The sequence below is a fragment of the Rhinolophus sinicus genome, chromosome 13, assembly GCF_057876585.1.
Source record: "Rhinolophus sinicus isolate RSI-liver-muscle chromosome 13, RSI-T2T, whole genome shotgun sequence".
NCBI lineage: Eukaryota > Metazoa > Chordata > Mammalia > Chiroptera > Rhinolophidae > Rhinolophus > Rhinolophus sinicus.
This window is the reverse complement of record NC_142513.1, coordinates 17,713,162-17,735,116: the sequence shown is the minus strand read 5'-3', so window position 1 is coordinate 17,735,116 and position 21,955 is coordinate 17,713,162. Positions and strand designations below refer to the sequence as shown.

At 46.8% G+C, this 21,955-nt stretch overlaps 1 protein-coding gene and 1 long non-coding RNA gene across 5 annotated transcripts in view; both read right to left on the bottom strand.

Annotated features, from left to right (window-relative positions):
- The window catches only part of KIAA1755 (KIAA1755 ortholog), a 37,007-nt gene extending 30,619 nt beyond the window's left edge, over positions 1-6,388 (bottom strand). Inside the window, exon 1 of one of the 3 annotated variants that reach the window (XM_088789131.1) lies at positions 5,877-6,388. In XM_088789131.1, coding sequence (XP_088645257.1) covers positions 5,877-5,879 — 3 coding nt within the window. In that variant the 5' untranslated portion in view covers positions 5,880-6,388. The remainder of the gene's footprint in view (positions 1-5,876) is intronic. The other 2 variants (XM_074317328.2, XM_019750244.3) reach the window with 2 other exon arrangements.
- A 9,210-nt stretch (positions 6,389-15,598) lies between these two features.
- LOC148756024 (uncharacterized) lies at positions 15,599-18,696 on the bottom strand. Of its 2 annotated transcripts, none has more exons than XR_016018185.1 (2): positions 18,095-18,696; positions 15,599-16,689 (listed from the first exon to the last, which is right to left on the bottom strand). It is a non-coding gene; the product is annotated as an uncharacterized LOC148756024 (long non-coding RNA). The 2 variants fall into 2 exon arrangements; XR_016018186.1 differs by having other exon boundaries at positions 15,599-16,029.
- Between the last annotated feature and the right edge of the window lie 3,259 nt (positions 18,697-21,955).

Below are 21,955 nucleotides of genomic sequence, written 5' to 3'. Positions count from 1 at the left end.
TGGCCGCACACACTGTAACCATTTAAGGAGCAGCCAGTAACGAGGAAGAATGTTCCAAGTTAACAGGACCCCGAGCCCTTGGCCAGAGCATTACCTGCTACAGGCCTGAACCCCAGGGGTTCATAAGACTTCCAAGTATTGGGGGAAGCATGTCATGAAGGACCCTGGCAGCTGCAGGAAGGAAAGCTGGCCACTCTTCACTCACAATCAACCGGGCAGCTTAGCCTGGGACCACAGGAACCCAAACACCGTTGGCCAGACGTGGGCCCCTCAAAATGATTTCCGTGAAACTTAATCGACATGTTTCCATTCCTTCCCAGTGAGCACAGCCTGGCTGGGCCTTTAACTATTCCTCGGCAGGAGACAGCGTGAAGCTGGAAAGGAAGAGGTGAGACAAGCCAGAGCCAGTCTGCAGCCTCCAGGCCCCTCCCCTGCAACTCAGGGCCAGAGAAGGCGCCCACCAAGGGACCAGCTATACCCAGCCCACAGGGCTGGCACCCAGGTAGATGATGCTCATGGACCTTCTAGATTGACATGGGGACGTTGTCATGCTGCGGAAGGACACAGAGAAGTATCTGTTCTCAGTAGTTCCATCTGGGCACAGGAAGAAAAAAGAGGAATGTTTTTGTATACTTCTGTCTCAATGTCTTTGCAATGTGCCTCAATTATTATCGTACTCTTAAGTATTCTCTTTATATAGTAAAATAAACAAACATGAAGGGCACAGGTGGATACATGTTTACCTATGTACGTACCCTTATAATCACTACCCAGATCAATATCCGGGATTTCCATCACCCCCACTCCCACCCCAAAAGTAACAAACTACTCTTCTGATTATTGGAATTTTTTAAAAAGAAAACTTCCCATGCGGTCTGATCTCCACTGTGAAAAACCGTGTGTAAGCCAAGAAGCCATCAAAGAGTGTTAACTGGCTCCCCCTGAGGGCTGTGACGGGCAGGGCCTTGTAAGGCACCGTTTTCATTTTCTTCATAGTTTGCTGGATTTTCCAAACGTTCTGTAACCAACTTGTAGAGCTTTTATCATCGGGGGGGGGGGGGGAATAAAAGTGCGGTTGTATATATTTTTAAGGCTGGTTCTCTTTTTAAATGGTCTCACCAGATGTTGTTAGTCGGGCTTCCTGAGATGTCAGCTGAACTTTTCTTAAAGGTTCAGATTTACTCATTTGCTCCACCAGGCAAAGATCTTAGAATCACTCAGCATCAGCACCTCCTAGCTTGGGAAGACAGAGCGTTGAAAAAAGTCGCAGTCGGCAGTGCCCTAGGGCTGCCTTCAACACCTGCTCTCCTCTGTGGCAGGAATGCTTCGAGAAGGTGGGATTCCACCTTTGACTCACTAGGTGACCTTGGCCTCAGTTTGCCCACATATAAAATGGGTACATTGGACTTATCTATCTCCAGTGGCCCTTCCAGCTGGGCCATTCTAGAATTCAAGGTATAATCAGGTCCAGGAAGTTTCAGAATTAAGATGTGGTTTCTACATGGGATCAGTTACTCCTCAGTTGGTGAGAAAGTTTAAAACGATCTGTCCCGTCCATCTCTCTACTCAGGCCCAGGGAGAGTCTAAACCAGCAGCTGCAAATGCAAATGCCTACAGGGGCCTGACAGGTGACATGGAAGATGGAGTGCACTGAGTGTGAGAAGACAACCCCTCTAGCCCCTTGGTGAGTGGCCCCTGACAGTCACCCTCACTGTCAGGAAACAAAAGGGAGTAGTGGAGCCTGAGGCACACACCTCATCTCATCAGCTTTAGCCGAGTGTTGCCCTAGCCCAGTAACGCTTGATCTACTGATCCCTGAGTAAAACCTCCCAATTGTTACTGTTGGTTGTGGCCAAAACAAACATATCTGTGAGCCAGATACAACTCAGGGGGTGTCAGGTGGTGACCACCAGTTTCAACCACCTGGGACACTCCTCTTGAACTTCTCTAGGCTGGAGATTCTCAAACGAGCATTCTGGGGCTCTGGCTGCCAGGAAGTTCTCGCTCTCATCCAACTAAAACTTCTCCTGCTTTAAATCGTTTTTATTTTTGTGTGGGTGGAGGTATGAGTGAGAACTGGCTCCTTATTAAAAAAAAAAAAAAAAAAAAAAAAAAAACTTTCAGAAACTGGAAAAACAGCCCAGTTGCAGTGAACTGAGAAGCAAGTGGGTGTCAGAAGACCCATGTCCAGTCCAGCTCTGTCATGTATCATCTGTGTGATCTTCAGCAGGTCTCTTCACCTACCTCTCTGAGCCTTTGTTTGTTTGTTTTTGTTCTCCTGTCCCCTTTGCCCTGCCCTGAGGCTCACCATCTTCCTCCCAAGCCACATGATGTTAACGATTATAACTAGAGTTTCTTCTTTCTGAGCAACGTTTCTGTATTAGTGCTAAGTACCTTGCATGTATTATTTTATTTCATCTTCCCAACAAGTCTAGCGGATGGGTATTTTTATTCCCATTTTACAGGTTAAGAAACTGAGCCCAAGTCTCCACCTCCAGTAAGAAACTGAGCCCAAGTCTCCACCTCTAGTTACATGCATGGGATATGAACCTATGCATGTAACTACCAACTCTTTTGCCTCTTCTCCAGGCTCTCTGCCACCAGGCCAGGCCTCCCTTTGGCCACTGCAGTGGCCTTTGTGACCCTCTACTGCTCAACAACCTCGAGTGGCTCCCTGTTGCCTTAGCAACTCGGCCTGGCATTGGTGGCCCATCAGTCTACCCTCAGCATACCTTTCCTACTTTTTCCAACACACTTTACACTCTAGCCAGAGCTCTGCAATCACCCACATGCTGCATTCATGAGTTTTTCTTGCTGTTCACATGTCCTCATTTATTGTTTAGTTAATATTGTTTATTATTTACTTCATATTCATCTCTTTGTCAATTCATTTTCAACTTGAATACATTTATTTGTATTTATTATCATGTGCTTGTGGTGTTAAAATCACTTCCTAATACTCATTAAGATGAGAAGCTAAAAATAAAAAAATATTCATCTAAGTGCCATCGGAAGTCTGCCCTCCAAGGACTCATGGTAGGTACCTCACTTTGGGAAGCAGTGCATCCCTCCCTGGACTGGGCAAACTCCCTCCCATGCTTCAGAGCTCTGTTCCATCTGTATCTCTTCTCTTCTCATTGCACATGTGCTTTCAAGCAAAGGGTGGGATACCCACCGTCCGTCACACAGCCCAGAATCTTCAGTGAGTGGGCCCGCCTTCCCCATGGACTGCAAGCCCCCAAGGCAGGAACCAGGGCTTCCACATCTCTCCCCCAGCTCCTTACACAAGGCCTAGCACACAGTGGGTGCTCTGTGGGACCTAGCACACAGTGGGTGCTCTGTGGGGGCCACCATGAAGTCAATACTTTGGCAATGTTGAATGAATTGGATTGGACTCAGCTAGTTTTTCTCAAAGCATGGGATGGGATCCACAAGACGATTTGGGGAGAACATGAACTCGACATCAAATCACAGTAAGAAAGTTACTCCAATTCTCTTCTGGCCCTCTTGATGACACCAAAGAGAAAGTCTCAGCTCAGTATAGCTTAAATACCTCTCAACACTTAGTCATTATTCCTTTTAACAAAAAGAAAGCAGTCCTTGGGCTTGAATCATCCACAGCCAACCTCATCCAGCCAGAATTTTCTAACACGGATTTGCTTTTGCTGTACATGTTTTTATAGTTACTATCCGTTTCTGACAATGGATGACTTTCCATGGCCATGATATAAAATTTCCTATTTAAATATATGTTTAAATTTATAAAGTAAGTTGATTTAAAGAAAAATATTAAGCAAATAATAACTAGTGGTTTTATTGTTTCCTTATAATACTTTATCCAGGACTACGTGGATATGCAAAAATTGTTATGATGATACAAAAATTTTGGCAACGTGGGATTGGATAAACCCTAAAACCCTTTGTTATAAGATGTTCTGACACTGGGCTGCCTCAGAATGCTAGATAGCCATTAATTAAATCATCCCACGAAAATTATAACTGTGATGGGTGTTATGAAGGAGAGATATACGGCATGCTAGAGAGTGGGGGAAATCAGGAAAGGCTTTCCTGAGGAGGTGACATTTGGGTAGAGATGTACAGGATTCATTAGGGAAAGGGTTCCACCCAACAGGACAACACGTGCAAAGGCCCTTTCGCAGGAGGGAGTATGAAACATAAGAGGCTCCAAGGTCAGAGCATCTGGAGTCCAAAGGTGAGGAGGCCAAAGAGGTGGGCAAGTGACAACCTTTAATAGTTAAAGACAACGGTGGGAAGGAATTCTGTCCATCATTCCCATTCAGGAAAGAGTTGCTCATCCTTTGAGAGGACCACCCAGTGCCTGACCCTTGATCTTAGGCCTGGGGTTCCACAAAACAGTTTCTGGATTCTAAAACTAACAACTGAGTTAGGTTCAAAACTAGGCAAGGTTTAGTGACCACCATTTGGTCCCGCTGCCTCTGGGGTGGTTCTGGGGTGACCGCTGAGCACAGGTTCAGAATTCACACTGCCCTAACTCCGACTTCCTGATAGGGTAACCTTGGGCAGCCACTTAAGGTCCCAATCCTCAGGTCTCCATCTGTGCGTGGAGATTCGGGCAGGTTTACTCTTAGAGGTGGTGTGAGTTACAAGAGCTCCCGCATGTAAATTGCCTCGTACAGGGCCTTGCCTGTGGTGAGAGGTGAATAACATTAGCTTCTGATGATTATTACCAAACAGCTCCAAGAGCAATGCGTGTGTACACCTGCCCTGCTGGTGTATGAATTTAGGAGCCTGCGTTTGCAATATGTCTGGTGTGTACGCAGGTGTGTGCCCATATTTTAGCAGTATGGGAGAACAGGTGGACAAAGCTTGCATTGTGTGAGAGGGCATGTGTGTTCAGCAGTGTGAGTCAGCAGGAGCATGCTGTGGTGTGCTCTGCGTGTGTGTGTAAACACGTCTCTATATAGAATTCTTCTGCATGTGGATGTGCGCATAGTGAAAACTCACACAAATGCAGCACAGTCCGTCACAGTCAAGGGATTAAAGCCCTGGCCTGTCTTTACAGCCCTTTTCCAAATCCCCACCACTCCTGTGGATTGGTGTGAATCTGCCCAAGGCTCCTGGACCTTTCTGGAGCTGGGCCGGGATTCTCTGAAAACAGACTTTTCTTTCATTCTCTGTTCAAACACACACACACACACACACACACACACACACACGCACACACACGCATGCTTCGTCTCAATCTTGAGGTGCCAGCCCAGGAAGTCACAGTATGGGGGGTATTGCCCTCCCACTCCCCCCCCACAAGCTTACCACCCACCCAGTTCCCATGGGAGCACCTCAAATCACGACAATGTGCATATCTGACTTTCTGTCCTGTGTCTAAAACAGCAAAACCATCCCAAGTTTTGGTGAGCAACTTTCTCCTCTCCTCTCTGCACCCTAACCCTCCTTGCCCTGCAGGGTCTGACTAGGCTGGGAGGGGTCTTTAACCCCCATCTCCATCCAAATCCCCTACAGGGACAGTGGGCACATCTGACGCTCAGGCCCAAGTCTGAAATGCAGTACCTCCCCAAGTTTGGTCCAAGGCCCAAGAGCCAGGATTCCAGAGCCGTGCGATGAGACAATATCAAAGTTTACAAGTCTTCTGGTCTTACAACATTCTCTTTACACATAGAGAAAGGGAGGCCGAGAACGCAGAGAGGTTCATCGCCAGGGGTGGGCTCCTGCACCTCCCCAACACCCCAACCCTGATGGTGAGGGGCAGTTAAGTACAGACCCCTGGTACTGAGGGTCGTCTCTACATAACAGATCGGGGTCTGCACTGGACACCCCCTCGAGGGCCCCACCAAAAGAAGATAGAGGGAGGTGGTCCAGGCCTTGGCAGGCGTTACCATGGTGATGGGCTACAAGCTGCAGCGGCTGCTCCTCTCCTGGGCGCCTGGTCAGTCGTTCCGCGGATGAGTCTGTCCGGTGCAGTCCCCAGGCGCCTGCCTAGCACTGGAGCAGGTTAGCCCGGGGCGCCGACCACGGCTTCATCTCCGAGAGGAGGCGGGAGAGACAGGAAGAGGAGGTGCCCGAGAGACGGGCGAAACTGAGGCTGGAGACTACGAGAGACAGGAGACTAGGGAGAGACGCGGACGGCGCTGCCGGGCCACCAACTAGGGGCCGCCGCAGGGGCGGGGCAGAGCAGGGCGGGGCTGCCCGAGGTCCCTGCCCGGGTCCCAGCGCGGCTCCCTGCGTGGGACTAGGCAGCTCGACGGCGGCCCTTTGTGCCGGCGCCTCGCCTCCGCCCCGCCCGCCCCGCGCGTGATGAGAACCAGGCGCCCCTCTCCGGGCTCCAGGCCGCGCAGGCTGCCAAGAGGAGCTCGAGCCGGCCCGCCGCCTTGTCCTACCGCCCCTCCTTTTCCCCCCGTGCTGCAGTCTCCATCTCACAGCGCCACCCACTTCGACGGCCCCCATTTATAGACTGGCAGAGCAAGGCAGAGCCTACAGACTTCGGAATCAGGCCTGGCTTCGAGTCTTCTCCTCGTCCACTTCCCAGTTAGGAGATTTGGGCCAGTCATGAACTGTTGTAAGCCTCAGTTTCTTCATCTGTAAAATGGGGCTGGTGATGATGTGGTGGTGATGACGATGATACCTGACTCAGATTTTGTAGCATGAAGTGTCTTGTATCTCCCAGAAAATGACTAGCTTTGTGACCTTGGCCAAGCCATTTTTCCTCAACTTTGGAGAGAGACTAGAAACTAGATGATTTCTGATTGGATGACTCTGGGATTCATCCATTTATTTATCGAACATTGTGCCAAGCACCGAGCCAGAACAAGTCAGGGTCTCTACCCTCAGGGAAAGTACAATCTAGTGGGGTAAGATAGACAAGAAAACGATAATCCAAAAAAATAATAATAATAACTGAGTGTGTTAACTGCTAAGGAAACAGAAAAATGTTGCCCATGGGAACTGTAAGGGGATAACCTTAGAGTTCATGCTCTTGGGAGGGACAGAGAAGCCTAAATTTGAAAGAGGGGAAAGAATTAGATGAAGAGTGGGGGAGGGGCTCAGGGGAGAAACAGAGTTCTAGGCAGAAGGAATAGCATGTGCAAAGGCCCTGAGGTAGTACTAAGCTTAAAGAAATTTGAAGAAAGCAAAGAACTGAAAAAGAACAAGTGCAATAGTAAGGGTTTATGTTCAAAGCCCAAGCCTTATTCACAGCCCATCACCCACCCCACACAGGTTAATCAATGTTTTAGCAGAAAGAACCTGAGCTAGGAGCCAGTCCATCATACTATGTCACTTTTTTTTTTAACAAGTCCTTTTACATCTTTGGACTTCCATTTGCTCATTGTTAATTTAGGACTAGTAATCTCCAATAGTTTCACAATGCCACATAGCTCAGAGGATCCCTCAGTGGTATTTACTAAGCAATCAGCTAAACTTTCTCCAGCCTTTGGGAGTCACTCTGGATGGTTTTGGTATCACTACTTCAGACATGAGTTTGGGAGAGAACAGACTTGCTGATGTCAGGTGCAGAATTCCACTAGGAGTTAGGGGATCAGAGCTTGGAGTTTCTAGAATCCCAGCTTTGCAGTGAAACAGAACTGGCATGACAGCTAGCGTTCTGGGGTTGCAGGCAACAGAGATTGACTCTGAGTTAAGCAGAGAAATTTTAAGCAGGTGCACACAAAATCAATGAGAAGGCTGGGAGCCTGTCCTCTGCAAAACACGGGAATAAGTGAGATGCTCCAAGGCTCTCATTGGCAGGAATGGATTGAGAGCCCATGAAGACTGATGGAATCACATTAAGACAGACACACACACCAAAGTAGAATTTTCTACATTTCTGCTACTTCTCCAAGTGTGTAATAGTTATGAGGTAGCTTCTATTATTGTCCTCCTTTTCACAGATGGAAAAAACAAACAAACAAAAAAACCGAAGCACAGAGAGGCTATGCAACTTGCCCAATGTAAGATAGCTAGTATACTGTACAGCCCAGAATTGGATAAGGCTATCCGTTTCCAGAAATTATGTTATTAACCCCCCTTCCTGTGCTACATGAATGAATATCAAGCCTTATGTCACTCCTTGCTAGATTCAAAGACTTAAAGGAGAGATTCTAATTGGGTCACATGCCCAAGGTCCCCTAACACTGAACATATAGGACTAGCTGGTCACCCAAAAGGAAATTAGATTGCATAAGAATGGTGAGAATGGATCTGAAATGGCTTATAAACAACAAGTGCTCAATTACAGTCCACACCTCGGGCCTCTTGGTATCATTTATTCCCACGCATGTTCTTCCAAAACTACTCCCTACTGACCCAGTACAACTCCACATGCACCCCAAAATATGCACATACACCGTCCTATGGTTTGGCCCCGTACTGAGTGTGGCCTCAAGGAAGTTCACCTTTCAGAGCTCCAGATTCATCCTTTGTAAGACAGAGAGAGTGGGAATTAAATAAGTTAATGAATGTAAGTGCTTCACACTGTGCCTCCTATGCAGCAGGATTAGCATATAACACATAAAATGGTGGTGTTTATGTTAGGGGCCAATGGCTGTGAAATCGCCTCCAAATACACAGGCTTAACTATTGGATTGGGCTGGGTTCACCTCTCAGGGACTTTCCAGAGGATTTTCCAAGGATTGTTCAAGTGTTCATTTCCTCTCTTTGGTAAATGAATAACTGAATCATGCTCCAATTGCCACACTAGATTTGGAAAAATAACAAAACCCATCACTGGTCTTACACAACATGGCGGAGTGGAGGAAATGGGGAAGCGATGTGGAAATGGACTCTGCTCCTGACTCACTGTGTAGTTTTGAGTACATCCCTCCCCTCTTTGGGCCACAATTTCCTCAGTATAAAATGGATATTATAATCCTCTCCATATGAGACTTTTGTGAGAAGCCACTGAGGTGATACGTTGAAAGGGCATAGCATACGTTCCCAGCAAATAGTGGCTCTATGTATGTTTTGGAGATGCCCAGGGCCAGGTGTCAGGACATCTCAGCAGGGGATGGTTTCTCTTGGAGAAAGGGTGTCACCTAATTTAAACAGAATGTCATGGAATTCAGAATTCATTCATTCAATACACATTTATCTGTTCCTACTACAAGGATAGCACACACTTGGCACACGTGTGTGCACTCACCCCTCTCCTACCCATAGTAGACGTCATTCATCAATCATGGAACTTCATGCTGAACCTAGAAGCAGCCTCAGAATCTTCCTCAACGCAGAGCCCAGGCAGCTCCGTCTGATTGGCCAAAATAGATTCTAAAGCCCACCCCGGCTGGGAGCACACGGTAGCAGCGCTACCAGGACCGCATGGAGTGGGGAGAAGTTCGTCAAAGAAGCCAGAAAGAGGGAGATGGAAACACAGGTTAAGTCAGCACAAGCTTTCATGGTTATTGCCCACTTCATAAACGCTGGGAAGAAAAAAAAGATGAAAAGACATGGTTTAATCCCTTAAGGAGCTTCTCTTCTTACAGGGGAAATGGGATGTTTAAATGAGCTTCCCGATACCATGTCTGGAGATGGGAAGGAAGGAGGCCTGTGGACACACAGGTACCTCAGAGACTGTCCCACTCTCTCTTAGGATGCCCACAATCTGATGGCAGGGACAGAAATGGAAACAACCCACAGGAACAAAGCCTGTGGAAGACCCTGAGACTTAAAATTTTCCTTTTCAACTGTCCTAATTTACAGCAGGGACCTCCACCCAGAGAGGGGTGACTCCTACAGTGTCACACTGCCCAACTAAGATAACTACCTGTTATACTTGGTCTGCTCCTAAAATTGCTTCATGGTAGCAGAGCCCATGATGTATATATAGGGACCCTGAGTTCAAGTCCCTGCCTGCCCACTAACTCCCTGGAGGGTCATGGGAGTTTGTCTGAATTCTCTGAACCTCAGCATTCTCAGCTGTACCCTGGAACAAGTACCTCTGCTTTGTCCCTCCCCTCTTGGCTGTGAGTCAATAACCACCAGCATTTGTCGTGTCCTGCAAAGAACAGAGGTCATGAGGTACATTTATTGATCACCCACTGTATGCCAGGGATAGTGTGCTGGGCGCTGGGGAGCGAGACAGACAGCCCCTGCTCTCGTGTGGCTCAAAATGTAGTAGGCTTAAACTGAGATCTGAAGAGAGGAAGAATTAACTAGTGAAAGAAGTCAGGGAAGAGCATTGAAGTCAGAGGGAACAGCACGCGCAAAAGCTCTGTGGCAGGAGAGCAGGTTGGAGGCACAAAAGAGGCAGAGTGAGACATACAGGGGACACAGGAAGATGTGGGAAAGGTGGCAAGGCTCTGCAGATCACAGAGAGTTTGAATTTTCTCCTAGGAGCCCTGAAAAGCCATGGAGGGAATTAAAGAGGGAGTAATGTGATCAGATGTGTTTCTTTCAAAAGATTCCTCTAGCTGCTGGGTGGAGGAAAGAGCAGAAGGGGGGCAGGGGGCTGAAAGGAGACCCACCAGCAAGGGAGCTGCCATGGAGGGCTGGAGAAGGGTCTAGCTCCAAGGACAGTAAACCCAAGCCAAGGCCCCAAGAGGACTTGGGGCTAGATGCCCCAAGGCAGGGGGTGCTAAGGGCCATCCTGTTCCCCCCAACCCACGCCTTAGTCCCCACCACTCTGGGCCCTGCACCCGTGGGGTTTCTCTTTCCTCCCAGTCCAGCCCTTTCTTGTTATTGTGGGACAGACTCCATCGATGACTCATGCAGGACTTGGGTTTCTTGCTCCAGCCGACTCTTCCTCTGCCACTTGGAGCTCCTCAGACCTCGCCCCTCACCATCTAGGGAGGTGGCTGAGAGCCCTGCCAGCTGGGGGGAGGTCTAAGGAGGAAGGAGCTGGGACTCTGCCAGCCTCAGGCACCATCCACGCTCTCCTGCTCTCCTGCCTCTGTGATTTTGCTCCCCCTCTTCCCCCTGCCAGGGGATCTGCTTTCTTCCAGTCCTAGTCATTCTCCCAGGACCATATCCTCGGGGAAGCCCTGCCCAGTGCCCTAGGGTGATTGGTCCGCCTCTGCTCAGTAGCACGTGGTCTTTTCATTGATCCTTCAGGAGCTCACCTTCTGGTGAGGGAGGCAGGGAAGTGAAATCATGGAGCTGTGGACAAAAATATGGTAGGAGTATAGGAAAGGGAATTGGTAACAGCCCCCAGAGGTGGCTTCAGAGGAGGTTACCCTGAGGAAGGGCTAATGGCACGTGGCTTGTGAAGGAAGACTAGAAGCTCACTGAAGAGAGAACGATAAAAAAAGCATGAAACAGTGTGTGCAGGCGGAGATTGAGAGTCATTCCTGAAATATGCGAAAGAGGCCCCATGCCTATAGACGTTTGCTGACTGAATGAATGTTTGGGGAGAATATTAAGAAATTCAGTGATTGCATCAGAGTTTGCAAACTGGTGATATACAGGCCAACTGAGGCAAACAGCATTTTAAAAAAAAAACTGAATTAGTTGTCAACATCTACCAATAGGGACACATCCCACCAACTTGTGGAGCAGGGCAGCAGCCTCTCCCTTCATCCAGGCCCATGGTAGCAGCTCACTGGAGCCCCACCTGGTTCCCTTTACTCATTCAAGCTACTTCCTGGACCTCGTGGGCCTTTGAGTTTTCACCCCCCAATCTAGATGGTATGTTCTTCAAGGTTCTGTACTACGAGCTGCTCCACAAGGCTGGGCACAGAGCAGGTGTTCAATAAATGTTCATTGGCTAGGTTAGACGGATAGTGTGATGATTTTAAAACATGCCCACAAATTTCATAACACTCCTCTCTTCCCAAGGTGGCGCCGTCTTCAGTGTGGGCTGGATTTAGAGACTCCTCTTTAAATATGGAGAAAGTGATGGTGTGTGACTTTTGAGATTAGGTTAGGGGTGTCCAAACTTTTTTCAATGTTTTTCACCAAGGGCCATATGTGGTAAAATACACAAACAGCCGGGCCACTCACTCGAGGTGAAGTACGTATTGCCTCACCTGGTTTATTTAAGTAAACTGAATATATTTTTGGAATTTGCTGCGGGCCAATTAACAATGGATCATGGGCCGCAGTCAGCCCGCAGGCCGCCGTTTGGACAACCCTGGACTAGGTCATAAAAGATACCTTGCTGTCTCTTGTATCACTTGCTGTAGGAGAAGCCAGCCACCATGTTCTTAGGACATTCAAGTAACCATGGAAACACACATGTGTTGAGGCACTGAGGTCTCCTGACATGAGCCGTACCAACTTCCAGCCATGTGAGTAAGCCACCTTGGAAGTGGGCCTTCTAGCCCAGTCTAGCCTTCTGATGGCTGCAGACCCAGCTGACAGCTTGACTGCAAACTCACGAGACACCCTGAACTAGAACCATTCAGCTGAGCTGCTTTTAAAACCCTGACCCACAGAAATGGTGTGAAACAATAAACGTTTATTGTTATTTCAGATGTCGAGTTGGAGGTAATTTCTTATGAACCAATAGATAACTAATATGGATGGATGGATGGATGGATGGGTGGGTGGATGGATGGATGGATGGATGGATGGATGGATGGATGGATATGGGGTGCGTTCGGTAGGAAGGGAGATTCCATTGAGAAAGTGAGTGGGGATCAGATCCCAACTGAGTTCATCATCCTGGAGAGCGGTAAGAAGTTTGTAATCCAAGAGTGCCACGGTCACCTCTAAGTTTTAGGCAGGTCACTTAGGCAGGCAGCCAGGTAGGGGAAGATGCAGTTGATGAGCCTTAAGGCTGAGAGGTAAGCAAGAGGCTGAGTCAGTCAGCCTGGAGAGACGGGGTGCCCTGTGTCTCCAAATCCAGCTTCCTCAAGCAGCAGTCCCACCCAGTCTTTCACACCCTGTGCTCTTGGCTTGCTCGTCCCTCAGCCCCAGCTGGCTCTCTGACCTGTGGAGGAGGTCAAGACTTCAGCATTTCTCAGAGGCCAAGTCATACCCCTCACTCAGAGTCTCCTTTGTGTGGAAGAAGCAGTTGCTCCCTCAGCTGGTGGGAAGCTCAGGGTAGGGTCAGTGACATTCAGAAACCCAAGAGGGGGAGTGAGGCACTGACTCTCTGCAGAAACCCCACTGTCCCCTAGGCGTGATGGGGAGCCACAAACACCAACCACCAGTGGGGGGAGATCACCCCTGATCCTCTCTATTGGGGTTGTTAGAAATGGCCCATCACATGTTCTGGGGAAATGTATATGAGAAGTTTTAATGCAAACCAAACCATGCTGAAATGCCATTTCTCATCTATCAAGTTGGCAAAAGTTCAAAAGTTTGATGACATATGTTGGGGAAGCTTTGGGCAAACAGGCACTCTCTTACATCGTTGGTGGGGACGCCAGTGGGTAACAAGCCATATAGAAGGGAATTTGGTAATATCTGCCAGAAGGATATATGTTGTACTCGCTGACCCAAGATGTTTTTACTTCTAGGATTTATCCTAAAGATATGATTCCACAAATATGAAAAATATACACATCAAGTCATTCATTGAGGCATTATTTATAAGAGTAAAATGTTGGATGACCCAAATGCCCATCCGTATGTAACTGGGTGAATGAGCTATGCATGGTACCACCCAAGGGAACGTTATGCAGCCATAAAGGCAGGAAGGAAGACCTCTATGAAGCCATATGGAGTGGTTTACAGCATATATTTAAGTAAAAAATAAAATAAAATAGAAGCAAAGTATAAAGGACTGTATATACTATGCTGCCTTTCATGTAGGAACATTTTTTTAAAAACATTTATTTGTTTACACACATATTTATTTAATTATGCAAACGCAACCCAGGAAGGATAAATGAGAAACTTAATTGAAAATGGTTACGCATAAGAAGTTAGCAGGAATGCAACGGAGAAGAGATGGGAGTGAGATTTCTTTGAATATATTTTTATATGTCTTTGACTTTTTAATTATGTAAACATTTTACATTTTCAAAAATAAAATTAAATAAAAAGATGAAAACCTAAACCCTAAACTTGAAAACAGAGAGAAAAAAAATGAGCTTAACTGTATGTCAGATTAATATAACCATACAAAGAAAAAAATTAATTCGAGTAACTTTGGTGGAATATATTCTAAAGACAAAGAGAACTACAGAAAAATTAACAGAGGTACTGATGGTGTAATTCTGAAACAATTATCTGTTTGTTGTACAGTAGAAGACATGAGTACATATATTGATGATTTGGGAACCTGGATTCTCACTATGGGAAAAAACGTTAAAAATATGGAACCGAGGTCCAGCTCGGTGGCTCAAGTGGTTGGAGCTCCGTTCTCCTAATGCTTAAGGCTGACGGTTCGATTCCCACATGGGCCAGTGGGCTCTCAACCACAAGGTTGCCGGTTCAACTCCTCCAGTCCCGCAAGGGATGGTGGGCTCCTCCCCCTGCAACTAGCAACAGCAACTGGACCTAGAGCTGACTGAGCTGCACCCTCCACAACTAAGACTGAAAGGATAACAACTTGACTTGGAAAAAAGTCCTGGAAGTACACACTGTTCCCCAATAAAGTGAAAAAAAAAAAAAAAAAAAGTATGGAACCGAGGAAGGATATATGGCTATGAGTTTTAATAGCAGACACGAGTTTTAATTGCAGTATGAGCTCATGCTTTAACACACACACACACACACACACACACACACACACACACACACACACACACGCACTCCCTGGCTCCACCTATTGAGAGCACCAGGAACTGCAACACCCCATAGCAATTAGCCCGCCACACCTAGATCTTGGTTCCTAAATATCATTTCCCACTAAATGAAGCCCTTAGAAAAATGGCTGATTCCAGGATTGGGGAGGGAAAGTACAAGGTAAACCTGAAATATCTTGTGTTAGAAAGCAAGGAAGCCCTCAAAGAATGAATAGTTCAAGTGAAAAGTGTCAACTTAAAGGGGTAGCCAAAGTGTTGACCATTTGCTCATCAAAAGAAGAATGGTGCAGGTTTGTCGCTGTTGGAGTAACACGTTATAGACAAGCAAGCGGCTACATGTGGTAAATGGATGAGAGCTGGAGACAGTATGACCTCATGCTTAGCTTAATATAGATAGATACAGATGTAGATAAATAGGTAGATTTATAGATAGATTAGTGTAGAAATATTTATAGATATGTGTGTATACAGAAGGTAGCATATACACATATATTCCCTTGTGCCATCAACTGAGTGGGCACAGAATGACACCCCAGTAGCAAAAAGCATACCTAGCACCCAAATCTTGGTTTGTATATTCTTTTCCAATAAATGAAAACAGAACTTTTTTGAGAAATGTCTCATTCTAGGGCTGGAGTAGAAAATATACAAGATGAGCCTGGAGCATCTTATAGTGCCAGAAAATAAGGAAGTGTTAAAAACAAACGAACAAAACCCGCAATGAAGGAAAGGGGACATAGGATCCAACCAAAAGATCTCCTAATGACCAAAGGTGGAACAATGTGAGCAAGAAAATAAAGTATTATAGCAATAAAAATAAATGAGTGAATAAATAAGTAAGTAGGAGGGAACAGACAAATCTCCCATGCAGAAGAATTGCAAATAATGTATGTAGATCCTTACCTTCAAGGAGATGGAGCATAAATCCCCAGTGTGGATGCATTTAGTGACTTCTTCCAAAGAAAACGGTATGGAAAGGGGTAAAAGAATAACTTTATTGTAGAGAAACCTGACAAACACTACCTCAGCCAGGTGACTAAGGCAACTTCAACAGTGGCAAGTCTGTTGATAGCACGTACCCTTGACATGCTGTGCAAGAATAGGGTAACTGAATTACAGACTGCCGTTAGACACCCCCCATTCTGTCCCCACCTGCCTTGTATAAACGCCCAGAGAAAGCAACAGTCTTCTCCAACGCTACCCAGCATGTCCATGGCAGAGTCAGGATTTGAACTCACCGTCCTGACCAGGGCTCCAACTACCTGAAAATCCCAGCGTGTCGGGCATGGCAGGCCCCGAACAGGCCTCTTTATGGCATTGCCAGAGTTGCCACTGTGGAGACAGCCATTTCACAGACAAGGTAAGATGTGGAATTTCCCCACATCACCTTGGACTGGCAGAGCTGCAAAAAAATAGAAAGCAGGGCTCCCTGAGCCACACCCCCAACAAGGGGTGCAGTTTATCCTCATTTACCCACATCTCTGGGATTCTCAGCGTTGAAACGTCTCATTCCTCATGGGGACAGCACCTGTCCCCCATGGTCCCACTTCAGGACTGCAGGACCACCCAAGGTCACCCTGGGCCTCTTTCTGGGTTGAAAAGGCTCAGACAGTGTAAAAACACTGGACAGATGGTGTTGTGGAGGCAGCAACAGGGAGGGGGCCGAGGTCATTCTATGGCCTCTCCCTCTCAGCCAGCCAACAACTTAGCTCCTGAGGAAAGGGCTAAATTGTCCTGTGCAGCTGTGCCTATTTTTCCTCTCCTTTCAGTCTGCAGCCCTGATTGGGGAGAGGGGTCATCGTCTTCTTCCTGACTGTAGCTCCCCCACCGGAGTCCTCCAGGGACTGGAGGACTCCACCGAGGACTGTCCTCCAGGGGCCATCAAGTGCCATCTTCTACTCCTGGTTTCTTGTCAAAGCAGAATCTCAGGTCTGTAGAGTGAGAAGCGGCCTCAGAAGCCATGGTGTCCAGCTGTTGCCACATCAGCATGACCCGTGTGTGGGGGGGGGGTTGGGCGCATTACATGCAGATGTGTCCTTCTCCAGGATGAGAACCCCCAGGGCTAAGACCAGAAATTGTGTTTTTAATAAACACAGCTGGTTAGCGAGACACCTGGTTATACAGACTGAGAAAAACTGGGGTCCAGAGAGGGACATGGATTTACTCAGTCACAGAGCAAGTTGTGTGGCTAGACCAAAGCAGAATCCTTCCTTCTTTCCTTCCTTCCTTCTTTCCTTCCTTCCTTCATAAATACATTCACTCAGCACTGACTATACCAGACTGTATGCTAAGGATTTACCAGAGAGAGGATTTGCTCACAAGATGCTCACAATCAGCAAGCAAGAAAACAGCAAACAGGTTCTTCAAAACACAATGGTCAGATGTCCAAGGTTCTGCAGGAGCCCAGGGAAGGGTAGTTAACCCAGGCAAAGGACAGTATCAGGGAAGGCTGCCTGGAGGAGATGATAATCCAAGCAGAAACTTAAAGGAGTCGTAGGAAACATCTATGCAAAGGAGGAAGGGCGCTGCAGGGAGGTGGATCAGCATGAGCAAAGGCTGGGAGGTGAGCAGCAGCATGGTGTGTGTGGGCAGCCTAAAGCAGTTCAGTGACGCTGGAGGCCAAAATGGGAGACAGGAAGGAGCGAGAAGCTCACTCACTAGTAATTATGTCTGTTGAGTGATTATGTCTGTTGTATGCCAGTCCCTATTCAAGCACTGGGTTTGGGCACAGTGAACAAAGTAGATAAAGTCTCTGCCCTCATGACCTACATTCTAGTGGGAAGGAGAGAAAAACACACAAACTACAATCAATTGAGTGCATAACATATATGAGGTGAAAAGTGCTGAGGAGAAATATAATGCAGGGGAAGTGGCTAGGGAGTCTTATTTCAGGAAGGGCAGCCAGGGAAGGCCTGTCGGAGCAAATGGCCATTGGTGGAGACCTGAAGGAAACAAGAGAGTGAGTGGTGAAGAAACTGGATGGAGCTTTGTAGGAAGAGGGAGCAGCAAGTGCAAAGGTCCTGAGGCAGGAGTGAGATGAAGCTAGAGAAACATTGGCAGGGGCCAATTCAAGGAGGAACTTAAGTGACATGCCAAGAATTTTCTTTTTTCTTCTTTTTGTAAAGTGTAGGAAGCCAGCAAAAGGTTTAAGCAGAGGAGGGAGCATAGTCAGATTTAGATTGTACAGGTCCTTCTGACTGCCATGTGGAGATCAGTGAGGAGGTTACAGCAGTGGTCCAGGCAGTGGGGGAGATGGTGGTCTGGACTGTGGTGGGAGGGCTTGCAGGGATGAGGAGGAGAAAAGAAACGCTAAAGCAACTCTCTGGGATGCAAAATGCACAGGGCTCTCAATTGGTTGCTATTGTTGGGGGAGAAAGAGTCCAGGATGGCATCAGATTACTGGTGGGAGGCGGGGCCATCTGTTAGATGGAGGCAGACCAGGATGAGCAGGACTGAGAAACACATACCTTTAGCTTTGAACTCCTGAGCCTAAGGTCCTGTGGAACATTCCTGTCCAGGGAGATGACGATTTGGGGCTCTAGAGAGATCTGAGCTGGAAAGCGGAGTTAGGGAGTTGGCAGCGTAATAAAGGGCCAGGGAGAGGCTGGACCCACTGGTCATTTGAGATGGTTCATGACTGTTGAGCAGGAAGGGAAGAAGGCCCAGGACAGAACCCCAGGAAACCCCTGGGTTTAAGGAGTGGAATAAAATCCCACAAGAGAACCAGAGCGTCTTCAAAAGGCCACCCACCTACATAAGCATCTGATGTCTATTTCATAAAACTTCTCTGGGAGGATATGTTTTCCACTGTTTATCCCTGTGTATCTTTTACATGTTTCCTTATTCTAATAAATCTATTTAAAAAAAAAAATAAGTACCAGGTGACCAAAAAAGCATTCACTGAGTTTGGAAAGAAGTTCTTTCATTCCTTTGCACAACAAACATTTTTATGGAGTTCCTACCGTGTGCCAGGCATTGTTCTTGGCACTGGAACCAGTGACCTGAGCAAAAAGTTCCTGCTGTCATCAGCTGGATTTGTCTGCCAAGGCTGCCATAACAAAATACCACCGAGTGGGCGGCTTCAACAACAGAAATCTATTTTCTCACAGTTCTGGACACTGGAAGTCCAGAAATCAGGGTGTCAGGAGGGTTTTCCTCCTCCTGAAGGCTATGAGGGAAGGATCTGTTCCGGGCTTCTCTCCCTGTCTTGTGAAAGGCCATTTTCATGTTCACACAGCCTCTTCCCTGTGTATATGTGTGTCTACATTTCCCCTTTTTATAAGGGACACAAGTCCTAGTGGATTAAGGTCCACGCTAACGACCTCATTTTAACTTGATGACCTCTTTAAAGACCTTAGGTCCAAATAAGGTGACTTTCTGAGCTACTGGGAGTTAGGACTTCAACATGTGAATTGGGGGGGGCGGGACACAATGCAAATGCAAATCATAACATCTGCTTTACAATCTAGTGAGGATGACAGATGATAAGCAAATAAGTATATAAGACCTCAGGAGGTGAGGGGTGTTATGGAGAGAGACACACAGCAAGACACGGGGATGAGCAGACCCAGGGCAAGGTCTTGCTCTTATCTGTGGGGTGGAAGTTTCCAGCGGCTGAGTGGGGAGGGTGGCCTGAGGGCAGGAAGTGAGAGTCTGGACCACGGAGACAAATGAGGCTTTGAGGAGGTTTCGCTGAGGAAGGGAGGGAGATGGTAGCTGGAAGGAGGCCTGGGATTAAAGGGAAGTTTTATCTGATTTTATGATGGAGAATTTTGTGAGCTGAGAAGACTCCAAAAAAAAAAAAAATCAGAGAAGAGGAGGGTTAGGACTCTTCTGGGAGCTGAGAGCAAGGGAGGAAGGGAAGAGGCAGGTGTATATGGTGTATATGCCTGGGTGTTGGGGAAAAGGGGAAAAGAGGTGAAGGAGGCGACCTGCTAAAAGTAGAGGTGCAGGGGGTGGAACGGCGTGAGGACGGAGAAGGCTGAGGGCCACAGGAAGCTTGAGGTGGGGCTCCCCAGACCTCACTCAGTTCCCAGACCTCCTTCTCACTCCCCCACCAGCCCCTGAAGCCTCTGTCCTTCCCATTTCCTCCCCATCTCCCCCAGGACCCTCCTATGACGTGTCTGTGAGACATTCCCTCCCATCTGCTGTCCACTCTGATCAATAGATGCTGTGTTCTCTCTGGCCCTCCCCCCAACACTTGTCCCCCCATCACAGGGCCCACATAGCCATGGTCACGGCAATCTCCATCTGGTCGACAGGAAGTTTTGCCTCCACATCTCTGCCAATATTTGAAATTCTTAAGAAGCTATGTTTTGTCTTCACATCCATTGGACGCTGCCCCACCTTTTGGAAATCCTCCAGTGACGCCCCATTGCTCAGAAAACAGAATCCAAACACTTCAGAGTGGCCTCCAAGACCCTGCATGGTTTGGCTTCTGAAGTACTTAAAACATTAAAAAAATAATAATTTTAGGTTTGCAGAAAAATTGCAAAAATAGTATGAAGAGTTCCAATACACCCCTCACCTAGATTCTCCTAGTTTTAACATCATATATAACCACAGTACATTTACCAAAACATTGGTCCAATGATGTGTTATGTTCACAGTAAACAAAATGATTATGGATTGCTTTCATTTTCCTTGTGGCCTTGTTCCACAGATACAAAGGCATCTGTGGACAATTTGAAGAACAGTGATAAATGCCCTTGAGCCCACTAGTGCATTTAAGAAATAGAACTTTACCATTACCTTGGTGCTTTCTGTGTGCCCGCGCTGATCAAATCCCGGTCTCAAGGGTTGTACTCGCAGATTTTAATTTGTGGAGGAGACTAGGAGACTGGTGACTAAAAGGGCCTAATGTCATGGCAAGAAGAATCTGTTACTTACATTTCCCAACGGAAGAGGGCGCACCGCGCCACTCCGGGCCAAGTGGGAACAACAGGAGGGTGATTAGAAGACGAAGTAGAGTAGAAGGGGGCACTGAAGGGGGGCCTTTATTGGGGAATCCACGGGAAAGGCAAGGCAGGGCAGAGCAAACAGTTTAGGATTGGCTGGTTTCAATAATTCCAGCGGACTTTGGGCTAGAGAGATGGTCTCCGATAGCCCGCCCTGGGACGATTTAGGGCAGAGGAAATACTGGCTTGGTGTGTGAGAGTTAGAGAAACTGGATCCTAGTGGTTTGCATATAAAAGGCATGCTCTTGGCCGAACCTTCTGGAATCTCTAAAAATTGGCTAGCTTTGGGAGGGCCCTCTCTCCTAGGCCAGCAAGATTTTTAGGATGTTAAAACACCGTAAGATACAGAAAATAACAAAAACATGCTTTTGCCCCGTGCTGGAGGTAACCCATTCCCTCGTTTTTCTCTATTGTTTTACTCATTACATATAAATCCCTACACAAGGTTTTCTTTTGCTTTGTACCTTTTCAGACTTTATATAAATGGAGTCATAGTGACTATATTCATTCTCCTGTTACTTGCATTTCCCCCCAGACATTCTGCTTTTGAGATTCATCCATGTGAACACAGCAGCGGGCGTTCATTTGCTTTCACCACTATGTAGTATTTCATTGTCTGCATATTTCAGTGTACAATTGCATATTGCAATGTATCGATTTTCTACTGTTAATGGATATTTCGGTTCCCTCCAGTTTTTTTGCTATTGTGAAAAATGCTTCTGTGACTATTCCTGCATACGTAGCTGACATACAGATGTGTTTCCTTGGGGTAAACCTGAGTGAAAGTTCATATACATCTGTGTTCACATCACATTGCAGCATCTTCAGTTTTACTGAAGAGAATGGAAAACTGTTTTTCAAAGTTTATATGCCCACCGGCTTCCTCCAGACCCTCATTATCCTTTGGTGCTCTCTGAATTTCAAATTTTTGCCCTTCCAGGGGTATGTAATGATATCTCATTGGGTCTTAGTCTGTACTTCTTTGACTGATAATGAGGTGCAGTGTCTTTTCTCATGTTTATGGATCATTTCTTCTATGAAATTTTCTCTTCATGGTTTTGCACATTTTCAATTGTGTTCTTTTTTGGTCTCATTAATTCATAGGTACTTTTATATATTATGGATGCTACTTTGGGGTTCGTTATGTGTGTCACAAATATCTTCTTGCAAATTGTGACTTGTTTTCATTTTCTTGATGGGTTCTTTTGATGAATGGAAGTTCTCCATTTTAATGTAGTCAAAATGATCAAATAGTTCCTTTATGGTTTAAACTTTTTATATCTTATTTTACGAAGCTTTGGTAAGGATCTTTCCATAAAGATCCTCTCCTATATATTATTCTAAAATCATGAGTTTTCCCACTGATGCTTA